The sequence below is a fragment of the Symphalangus syndactylus genome, chromosome 14 (assembly GCF_028878055.3).
Source record: "Symphalangus syndactylus isolate Jambi chromosome 14, NHGRI_mSymSyn1-v2.1_pri, whole genome shotgun sequence".
In the NCBI taxonomy this organism is placed as follows: domain Eukaryota; kingdom Metazoa; phylum Chordata; class Mammalia; order Primates; family Hylobatidae; genus Symphalangus; species Symphalangus syndactylus.
This window is the reverse complement of record NC_072436.2, coordinates 72,246,331-72,257,956: the sequence shown is the minus strand read 5'-3', so window position 1 is coordinate 72,257,956 and position 11,626 is coordinate 72,246,331. Positions and strand designations below refer to the sequence as shown.

The 11,626-nt window shown below is 37.5% G+C and overlaps 1 protein-coding gene across 1 annotated transcript in view; it reads right to left on the bottom strand.

The window, feature by feature from the left end:
* Positions 1-2,317: 2,317 nt before the first annotated feature.
* Positions 2,318-11,626, bottom strand: part of PPP3R1 (protein phosphatase 3 regulatory subunit B, alpha) — a 73,417-nt gene continuing 64,108 nt past the window's right edge. The window contains exons 4-6 of the mRNA XM_055242777.2: positions 10,775-10,834; positions 9,989-10,173; positions 2,318-4,463 (exon numbers count right to left, since the gene is read on the bottom strand). Of these exons, the coding sequence (XP_055098752.1) occupies positions 4,416-4,463; positions 9,989-10,173; positions 10,775-10,834 (293 nt within the window). The 3' untranslated portion in view covers positions 2,318-4,415. The remainder of the gene's footprint in view (positions 4,464-9,988; positions 10,174-10,774; positions 10,835-11,626) is intronic.

Sequence of the window (11,626 nt, the reverse complement as noted above, 5' to 3'; positions counted from 1 at the left end):
AATTTTTTTTTATCCTTTGGCAACAGCAGCATGGAGCAAGGATGTGTACAATGGTATCAGATCCTTTTACTCATACCTTTATAAGATTTGGGACTTTTTTATTCTGGAGTCTTGTACAGGTTTTCAGAGGTACTTGCCTACCTTCATCCTTTCCCCAGGAAGTTAAATTCAAAATTGTGACTACTTCATTTACTTTCCTGGGGAATGGGCCCATGCCTGTAATCAGGTTTTCCAAGCACTTGAACTGAATTGAACCATTGCTAGGTGACCATAAATGTTTTGAATCGACTTTCAAGGAACGGAGCAGGAAGTTAAAAGCATCATTTCAATTGGGAAAATATGGGTTATCTGTATTAAAGGGAAATAATGTTTTGGTATTATCCAAATTACTTCCTTTTGAAGATTTCCTATGTAATTACAACTGTCAGCAATACAAGAGAGCAAATATATTTCCCTAGCAGCTGCTAAAATGTGGAATGCTGAACGTTGGTTTAAGGAGTTGCTTTCACCCCGCCGCCGCTTAGTTAAGCGTTTGTATCTCCTGTTCCCCAGTAGTAGTAGTACTACTACTTGCGGCTTTTGAAAGGGAGAGAAAATGTTAGGGGAACCCAATTAATAATTCTTGGGATGGGAAAGTATGAAGGAGGGATAGAGGTAATAAATTTGACTATCAATCATACTGGCAGTTGATCTTAACCTGAGTTAAATAACTTCATTAAACCCTTCTCTAAGGCCAAGACACTAAATCTAATACTTCCAACCTTACCTGTTTCAATGGCACGTGTCACTCTATATTGTAATTATCGTGTCTGCCTACCACCCTAAGGGTTATGATTTTGGATACTCAGTATCTGGTAGGATTTTCTGACATATACTTAACGTATGTATTCACTGATACACTGCCTGGGAGATGGGCCTGAGAGAAGAGCATTTCTTAGGTATTTCTGGCAAGGGAGACCCATGGGGTTTCCTCCTAGTCACTCGCTCCAGAAGAGTTGGGCTCCAACTCTCATGCCCCGTAGAACTAGGATGGTATGCAAGAAAGCTCATGCTCCTTGGACATTCATCTTGTCTACTTTTAAGACTGTTAGAAGTAGGTTTAAAAAAAGGGCCAGGTGTGGTGGCTTAAGCCTGTAATCCCAACACTCGGAGGCCAACGTGGGAGGATCGCTTGAACCCAGGAGTTCAAGACCAGCCTGGCAACATAGCAACACCCTGTCTTAACAAAAACAGCCAGGCACTGGCATGCATCTGTGGTTCCAGCTACCCTGGAGGCTGAGGTGGGAGGACTGCTTGACCCCAGAAGACTGAGAATGCAGTGAGCTGTGATCATCCCACTGCACTCCAGCCTAGATGAACAGAAGACGACCTTGTCTCAAAAAAAAAAAAGAAAAGAGCTTTGGGGCTTAAATCCATCTACTTGCTTAGGCTTAACAAACCTTTACTCCTGGGATGTTTTAACAAGTCACAGAACCCATTGTAACTAGTGCACATCTGGCGATACAGGTGTTCTGGATATAAAACATCCCCAACTTCTCTGGCCCAGGGATGTCATTTGCTGGAGCATCTCAAGTGCCTATTACAGTGATGGACATGTAGGGACTGTAAAGTTGAATAAATGAAAGCAAAGTTACCAAATAAATGTAATCTCAAGAAATGCCAATTTTACCTTTTAAAAATACTGAATAGCATTATAAAATCACAATCTGCATAAACGGTATCACATTAATTTATTATTTATTGGGTAAACACTGAGAGCTAGGTAATACTCTGGACAACTGGGCTGCGGCTATCAGTGAACAAGAGACAAATCACCACCCTTTTGGAGCTTTCATTCATTTTATTCAGTAGTCAGGGAACACAAAATACGTAAGTAAACTGTGTCAGAAAAGGATAAATGCCATTGAAAAAGGAAATAGAGGAGGAAAGGAGAGCCAGGTATATCTGTATTTTTTAATAGGGTAGCCAGGACAGTTCCTTTTGAGCTAGGCTGTAACTGAACAAACACCTGAAGGCATTAGCTATGAGATACTGGGAGGGGAAAGGGGCAAAAAGGGACTGATAGCGCAAGGGCTTAAGAGACACAAACGCCAAGACTCCAGGTACCACAGGAGGCTAACATGGCTGGAGCAGAGAGAGGGGTAGTAGTAAGGGAAGTCATGGCGGGAGGTGATGGGAGAGTACTACAGGAATTTGTAGGTTTTTATAGAGATTAAATGTCACTTTACCAGACTGTTTTTAAGAATTTAAAAGACTGAGAGGAAAAAAAATTCTCATAGCTATAGAAAGCCATCAAAGACCACTGAATACATTCAAGCAAGTTTCAAATATTTTATTTTCTTATTCATACAGTATGAAGTTTTCTAAAGATCCCACAACATGAAGTATCATGCAGAAGAAAAACTAAACATTCAACATAAACCATCCCCTCCCCTACCCACCCCCACACACAAACTAAAAAAAAAAAAAAAAAAGAAGAAAAAACCCTCATTCCCCGGTAAGGAAATAATGTTTACACTATTTTTCTGTAACGCCAGCCAAGATATGCACAAGCAAGAGAAATAGAAAGCATTTGCTAAAATATTTGTAACAAATACTTATGTACAAAAAATTCACAAAAGACTAGTTCCCCCTTGAAGCAGAGCACATGGCAGTTGACACTGGAACAGTTCAAACCACTGGCTGGGATTATAAGCCATGCCACTGATCCAGAGGAAGAAAGTTACATGTAGTGGAGATTTTCAGTCTGAACATTAACATTTCCAAAGTTTGGCAACATTATCTTTTAAAATTATGCAAATTATGTAAACAAGAGGTACATTTTAAATTGATCTACATGCAAAACTCCATGTCATGCAAGGACACCAAGCACCGGGATTTTTCTCTCACAGACAGAGCCCATGATGTGCAGCACTCAGTTGAAGGAACAGCGATGGCAGGCAGGTGTGCTCAATTTCAGATTGATTCATCTTGATTCAACCTGCCCTTTTCCACTGATTTTAAAACCAGGTTTTATAGAGAAACTATAAAGGGAAAGACTACTGTCATACAAAGCTAACCAAAATGTTTTTCTTCCAGCCAATAGTACCTTTGCAGAAATGGGAAGGGATAAGATCAAATGGTAGAACATGATACACTACTTTTATATCACACAAATTTATTAAGTTATCCATTACCAATTATATGGGCAAATCAAGAAAAAAAAAAACCATTATGCATGCTCTATCCCTCGTGGTAAAGAAATTTAAGTGGTATAAATTTGGATACAATTTTGCTCTTCTGTGGCATATAGATTAGCAAGATTTCTCACACTTAAACCACAAATATATGTGGGTGTTTAGATACATGCATATTAAATATCACCAGTTTTTTAGATTAGCTGCAAGTCTTTTGAAACGAAGGGAATTCATGATTCAAACACAAGTTTAATGACAAATTATTTACCCATGTAATCAAACAAATGGATATCCCTTATAAGTAGTTACATGATCACTTCAGGTATTCTTCAATAAGTGATACATACAATAAATCATGATTGCCTCAGACAGCTTCTGGCCTTTATGTATAAAATCACAACTAGCACTTACGTTACTGAGGGACATTTAATAAATGCAATGACTCCTAGTTACAAAGTAACAGAATGAAGCAGCTATAAGCACTGTGCAGTTACTATATGAACACAAGAACTAGCTCTTGGCAGTAGCAATGAACTAGACTTTCTCCTCAAGCAGAGGTGTATTAAAAGCTGCTCAGCAATGAGAAGTAGTCCCTGGATATATTCATAAGTATAAATAAAGTTACAGACTCCTTTGTTACAAAAAGGTAATTAAGGTAAATAATAGGACGTTAACAAATGCTTTGTCAATCTCTCAAAGGAGAAAGCACAGGAAAAGGAAAATAGCTGGCCTAACACCCGGCTCAAATTGTACAGTCTTCTATCTATATATAAAACTGTGTGAAATAAAAGTAAGGATGTTTTATGTTCTGCTTGGCACTTTTATACTCTATTGTTTTGTTTCTGAATCAAGTATATTAAATTAAAGCCAACCTACTACATATATAGAAAGCTACATATATCTATATATAAATATTTACATATGTATATATAGATACTTTCTTGTTATAAAAGATGAAGAAAAATAAATTAAAAAGCCAACCCCTTCCCTTTCTCCACCACATTGATATGCTCTTTTCATGTTGCTGTCCTTCAGACTTTAAAGTGCTACACTGAGTTATTGAGAGAATTACAGTTCAATAACACTTAGTTGGCTTCATGAGGCTCATGTTGGAAAATGTGGCTTCACAGAGAAAAATACTTCCATTTAAATACACAGAGAGCATTGCTGGACGTCTTGAGCAGATCTTCAGAGATGGAGAAGAAAGCAAAAGTGTTGGGTGGTACTCTCTGATAAGAGTCACACATCTACCACCATCTTTTTGTGGATATCTAGGCCACCTACAACCTGCAACAGACAGGAACAAATCAAGCTTCACAGTGTCATGAGAAACTCCTCATTCGTGGTCTAACTACTTCATCAAATTACAATTTTAAAAAATATTACTAGGGGGCTGGGCGTGGTGGCTCACAACTGCAATCCCAGCACTTTGGAAGGCCGAGGCAGGTGGATCACAAGGTCAGGAGGAGATCGAGGCCATCCTGGCTAACACAGTGAAACCTCGTCTCTACTAAAAAAATACAAAAAATTAGCCGGGTGTGGTGGCGTGTGCCTCTAGTCCCAGCTACTGGGCAGGCTGATGCAGGAGAATCACTTGAACCCAGGAGGTGGAGGCTGCAGTGAGCCGATACCGCGCCACTGCACTCCAGACTGGGCTACAGAGTGAGACTCCATCTCAAAAAAAAAAAAAAAAAAAAAAAAAATTACTTTAGCTATATTCAGAAGGTGAATTTAAAGACACACAAAAAAATAAAACAACAAAACTTAAGTGACTTCCAGTTAGAATTTTCATGGTTTCTTTCTCCTAGGATAACAGGCATTACTTTTTGGGTGTTCTTGTACAAGGGCCAGATAAGTTTTGTAGGCTACATGTAGTTTCTTTCACATTTTCTTTTCTTTTTTTTTTTTTCTTTCAAAACAACACTTCAGGTAAAAATGATTCTTAGTTCAAAGACAGACATAAACAGGCCATGGGCAGGATCTGGTTTGCTCTGTAGTTTGTTGGCCCCTACTTCAGTAGTTTAGTATTACACGATAACCAGATATTATGACAAAAACTGTCCTCACAATCAAATATGCACGTCACTCTCAGTCTGTTCTAGACAATTTAAAAAGTGCCAAGTGAATAAACATTTCTGCATATTATTTTTCTGTACAGTCAAATACAAGTAGTTATACACATCTCAGTGAATACTGACATGGTAATGTGTAAGTGTAGTATCTGTATCATTTGGGGGGAATGTTTTATTACATTTAATCTACATAAAGAGAATGCATAGGTCATAAATGTCCACAGTTTGATGAATTTTCACAAAGTGAACACCCAATAACCAGCACCCAGATCTTCCAGTCACCAGACATCTCCCCTCCTCCCACCCAACACACACACACACACGACCAGTAGCTACTATTTTCTGTTTCTGTACATTTTATAAATGGAATCTCTTTCGTGTCTGGCTTCTCTCAACTTTATGCTTGTGAGATTAATCCATATTGTTATGTATACTTGTATCTGTATTATTTTTAAATTCAAACTAAAAAAATAGTCCCTTTATTTGAAAAGCGAAGCACAAAGTGCCAACGAATTCTACAACTCCTGCTGTGGAAAAAAAAGCAGTTTGTCACCCTGCCCTCATTGTCTATTTGCTTTTATGCAGTGGCAATAATTTAAAGTTTTCAGCTGACTTGCACTATTTACCTCCAGGTCTCTAAGATATTTAGCTTTCACACACTTCTCTTCCCTCTATCTCCTACCCTACACACTTCACAAACTCTGTACCATTCCAATGGCTTTATCTTTATTTTCATCAGAAATTCAGCATTTTTCAGCCAGCTGCGGTGGCTCACGTCTGTAATCCCAGAACTTTGGGAGGCTGAGGTGGGCAGATCACTTGAGGTCAGGAGTTCAAGACCGGCCTGACCAACATGGTGAAACCAGGTCTCTAATAACAATAATAATAAAAAAAAGATTAGCCGGCATGACTCCAGCCTGGGCAACAAACTGAGGCAACACTCTGTTATCAAAAAAAAAAAAAAAAAAAAAAAAAAAATCTGCATTTTTCATTGTTATAACTATACAATACAGGTAAACAGAACTATGTATTATGATTCCTTTTTCTTTCCTGCACATTTGTTTGGTACACAGTTAGTTCCTTTGCTGGGTGTTCTATGTAATTATAATTCAACCCCTTTTGTTCTAAATACATTCAACTAAAAATATTATGTAATTCTATCAGTTTTATTGTCTTGAAAGCACTCTTTGAGCCTTCCAACCTGCTGCACTCTAGACTTTTTGTCTCCAGGCCTGTCATCTCTGGTGCTCTTCATCATATTGGGGATCCTCCCTCTCATGCTGGACCCTCTGCTTCCTGGATCCTACACTCTACTTTTTTGATTTACGACCTTATTGCAGTGGGAGCACATCCTCCAGTAGTTTCCAAAATGAGAAGGCCTTACATACCTAAAAGTGTCTTTCTACTACCATTTGAGTTTATAGAGAATTTTAAGTTGGAAATAACCGTCCCTCAGAATTGCAAAGGCAAAATGCTCCATGTTCTTGTGGGTTTCCCACACTGCTACTAAGAAATCTGGTGCCATTATGACTCTTGGTTGTTTATACGAAGCCCTTCTCCCAGCACTCCACCCTACCACCCCAGCTCTTTGGAAATCTGCAGAACCAGTTATTTGTTCCCACTGTCTCAAAATTTCATGACAGTGTGCGTGGGTCCAGATTATTTTTACAAACTATGCTGGATGCTCCATAAGCCCTCTCAGAAAACATATTATTTTTGGCTTTGGAGTATTTTCTTGATTCATTTTTGATGATTTATTTCCCTCCATTTTCCTTCTGGAATCCTGGCATTCGGGTGTTACAACTCCGAAAATAGGTATGTAAAATTACATTCCCAAGAGCTCTTTTATATATTATCCAACTTTTGTTTCAAAAATTCAATATACAATATCCCTGAGGATAATGACAGGTTTCGGTTTTCCTTTTAAAGTTTTTACTGGTCTTGTCTAATCTGTTTGTTTTGAACTTATTTTTTTGGACCTGGTTTCATCTTTATATTCCATACATAGAGGTTTCCTTCAGTGTTTGGTGAGATCCTTGGCTTTGCTTCTGTAGAAAGGGCACTGGAACTCTGGGTGAATGATGGGGCTATTGAGAGCTATACTTTGAGTGATCTGGTAGCACCATTTCTTTGGGTAGATAAGATTTCCTAAAAAGGGCTCTTTCCCATCTCTTACCTACACAGTGTAAGTCCAGCTGCTAGGGAGTCGGGAAGTCAGGTACAGAAGAAGGGTACAGATGCCAATATGCAAATATGCTTACTGTCACTTAGTTCCCCAACACATATACCCCATCTCTGTCTCATGTTTCCCAGCCTAGAGACTCTCCCCCAATCTCCTGCTAGGGTGCAGGAGAGATAGCTGTCCAGGGGAACAGAGTACGGAAGGCGATCTTGTGTGTTCCAATTCCTTCTTAAAACAGACTTTAACCAATCTTTCTGTTTTTAGCCTCACTTTCATCCTCACTTCCAGTTGCTTGTGCCATCAATTTCTGAGCCTTTCACGGATTCTCCATTATAACCCAGCTTGTTTCTCAGATTTCCAAGCTGATAAAGCTTAGAATCATTCTGCTAGGTTAGTTAACCATTCAACTTTCTAAACATTCTAAACTACCAAATTTAGATGCTGTCTCTTCTCTGCTCTTCATTTTTGTCCTTCTGAGTTCATAACCCTTTCTTTTTAATTCATTGCATTTTATTGGAGTTTGGGGAGGAGGTAAAAATAAATTATACATGGATTCAATACACCAACTTTAAGCCTGTCACTAATCATTTGTAAGAATTATTTGTATACATTAAGTACTCTGAAAATTTTAAAGTACATATATAGTATGCAATCTTTTAAAACAACTTCCAATCTTTCACTGTTATAGCTTGAGAAGTCAACATAAAAAGAACTCAATGAAGCCAAAGTTACAAGCACTTGATCGATGTTTAGAAAAGCTGGTTTTAAAAACACAACGAACATTTTTCTCCACTCGTAAACTATGCCCCTTAAAAATACAAGCAAAAGGCAACTGATTACAAATACTGGTGGCCAGACATAGTGGCTCATGCCTGTAATTCCAATGCTTTGGAAGGCTGAAATGGGACGATCGCTTGAAGCTAGGAGCTGGAGACCAGCCTGGGCAACATAGCGAGACCCCTGTCTACAAAAACTTAAAAATAGGCCAGGCGCAGTGGCTCATGCCTATGATCCCAGCACTTTGGGAGGCCAAAGCGGGCGGATCACAAGGTCAGAAGATCGAGACCATCCTGGCCAACATGGTGAAACTCCGTCTCTATTAAAAATACAAAAATTAGCTGGGCATGGTGGCGTGTGCCTGTAATCCCAGCTACTCAGGAGGCTGAGGCAGGAGAATCACTTGAACCAGGGAGTCGGAGGTTGCAGTGAGCCAAGACTGTGCCATTTCACTCCAGCCTGGAGACAGAGCGAGACTCCGTTTCAAAAAAAAAAAAAAAGAAAGAAAACTTAAAATAAAATAAATATTGGAAAATAAACTCGAAACTTAGCTTATGTCTTCAATATAGATAACAGCATTATTTCTATATATAAAAGATATATTTTAATTTCCTTCCACTGATAAGTGATACACTTATTACATTTTATATTTGCTAAATGCAAGTAATCTTCATTTATATATTATATATTTATATATTATATTTATATTATTTATATTTATATTATTTATAATTTATATATTATACATGTAAAATATATAAGATATATATAACAGATATATACATATAATATATATATCTCTCTCTCCTCTTCCAATACCACTGAAGCCAAGAATTTTCCATTTCTTTTATTCCCCTAAGGCTTAGAATTTCTCCTTTCCTTCTTTTGAAAACTGGCTGCTATTTATGATGGCACGACCGGCCTGGTCTCATGTCACACTCAACCATATGCCAGTTCACAGTGATCGTTGGCAATGGTGAAGGTGGTGAAACGGAAGGGACAGAAAAGGCTTGCGGTAGCACCCCCTGGGAGTAGTTCAGTGTCTTAAAAGTCTCAAACCCATCTAACTCTTCCAAAAAGACGCAGTCTATTCTTTACAGTGCCACCCCACTTTTTGAAAACAAAATAAAAAGATGGTTTTTGCTTAAGGATAATATGAACTTCTACTTAAAGGTCAAAGTAGCTACACTTCAGTTCTTGCATAACACACAACTGTCAAACTCACTTGTTTTTCCTTATATGATTTACATTTAAAAATAAAAAGGAGGAAGAAAACCTTTCTATGGAAGCATCCAATCATTACTGACAGAAAAATTTCAAAACTTTGTTGTCTTTGCCTCTACTCTGGATGCTCTAGTTTCCTCTAGTATCTCTAGCTTGCAGTTTAAAATCCTTGTAACACATCAAAAAGCCTACTCTCTATGTTTTTAGGGCATAAGTAGCGAAGAGAAGCTAAGTGGTTGTGGTTGTGCTTCTGTTCAGAAGCAATGAGTGATTAAACGAACCTTAAGAGTATAACCTAGTTGTAATTTGAGAGGCTATTAACAATAAGTAGTATCCTTGTGGCATTTATCAGAGGATCACTGAGAATGTTATTTCTTGAGAATAATAATTGTTAATTAATAATTACAATGAAGAACACATTTCAAAACAATATGGGCAATTAGGAAAAATCAAATATTTAAGTTTTTAGGACAAAATATGGAAATTTTCTATTAAGTGGTTTTTAAAATATGTTGCTGAAACATAACTAATGGAAGAACCAGCTCTTTTGTACTTACAGCACAGAATTCTTCAAAGGATATTCTTCCATCTCCATCCTTATCTGCATTTATTATGGTTTTGTCTACAATTTGCTGTAACTGTGTATCTTTCAGATTGTTCCCCACCATCATCTTCAATACCTGGAAGAGTTCCCCATTGGAAATATAGCCATCTTTATCCATGTCATAGATACGGAAAGCAACTAAAAAAAGGGAAGGAAAATCAATTCCAATTACAAAGCAATCACAACTAAATGCTTTCAATAAGACAGAAAATAGTAAACTGACAAACATCAAAATTATGACTATGAGGATGTCTCCTTCCTTAAAATAGAGTTGTCCTCAGGCACAGTTTAACACAGTTCGTTAAAAGTATGGGCTTTTGAGACTGCCTGAGCAGATTTAGTGGAGCTTAGAGTAAGTTAACTATCCCTGCTAAGCTTCAGTTTCTGCACAGAAAAAACTAGATATAATAACAACTCCAACCTCTCCGGTTCTTTAGAACATTTCTTCCCACTTTCACTAAAAAAATCTCTTCCCTAAATTACATATGTAGTTTACATGGCTGTTTTCAGTAGAAAGAAACTGTTTTCCTTCTATCCAACTAAAAGCAGCAATGACACATTATTCAAATATAGTAGTTGCAAATGTCCTAAAAGGATTTTCACCAGAATGTAAAATTTCAGTTATGTCTAAGGATCTGGAATAAAAGACATCTTTTTCATTATTTTAAAAAGCATTCTGTAATACAGTATGAAATGATGGTAGTGTAAAAGAATGAAGTCAGTGAAGAAAAATACTTACACCTCAACTTCTGCTCCTTATCTCCTTTGACACTGAACTGAGAGACGCCCTCAATGAATTCTGAATAAGAGTTAAAAATGTTTACAAATCAGAACTTCCAATTTTTTACATAAAAAACATATTTACCTTACATACCCACAAAAGGATATTTCCTTGCTGCAAAACAAAAGTACTACTAGCAACGTTTAAAAATAAAATTGCCAAATTCGAAACCTCAACAAACAAGGTCTCTATTTTTTTATTTGAACTTGGAGTTCTCTAAGGTCAATCAATTTGAACAAACATTTGTTAAGTGCAAGATAAAAGAACACTCAAAACATATTCTTTAAGTTGTTTAACTCTTTCCACTTAGAATATGACTGTAACAAGGGGCTTTAAAAAAAAAACCACTATAAATTGTTCTGACACACACAAAACTTTAGACTTCTGTTTCAAAATTGTGAATCACTTAAATAGGCTGTTAGAAGTTTCATGACAAATGATCATTTTTCTTCACTGCCTGAAATCATAATCAGTTTTATATCCCTCCACTTATAATTCTGTTCTCCAAACTAAAATAAAATCTATTGACAAATCTCTTGTGAAATGTTTATTTACTTGTTAAAACAAACAAACAAAAAAAACTGGCTTGGCGTGGTGGCTCATGCCTGTAATCCCAGCATTTTGGGAGGTTGAGGCACATGGATCACTTGAGGTCAGGAGTTCGAGATCATAGCCTGGCCAACATGGTCAAATCTCGTCTTTACTAAAAATACAAAAATTAGCCAGGTGTGGTGGCACGCGCCTGTAATCCCAGCTACTCAAGAGGCTGAGACAGGACAACTGCTTGAACCCAGGAGGCAGAGGCTGCAG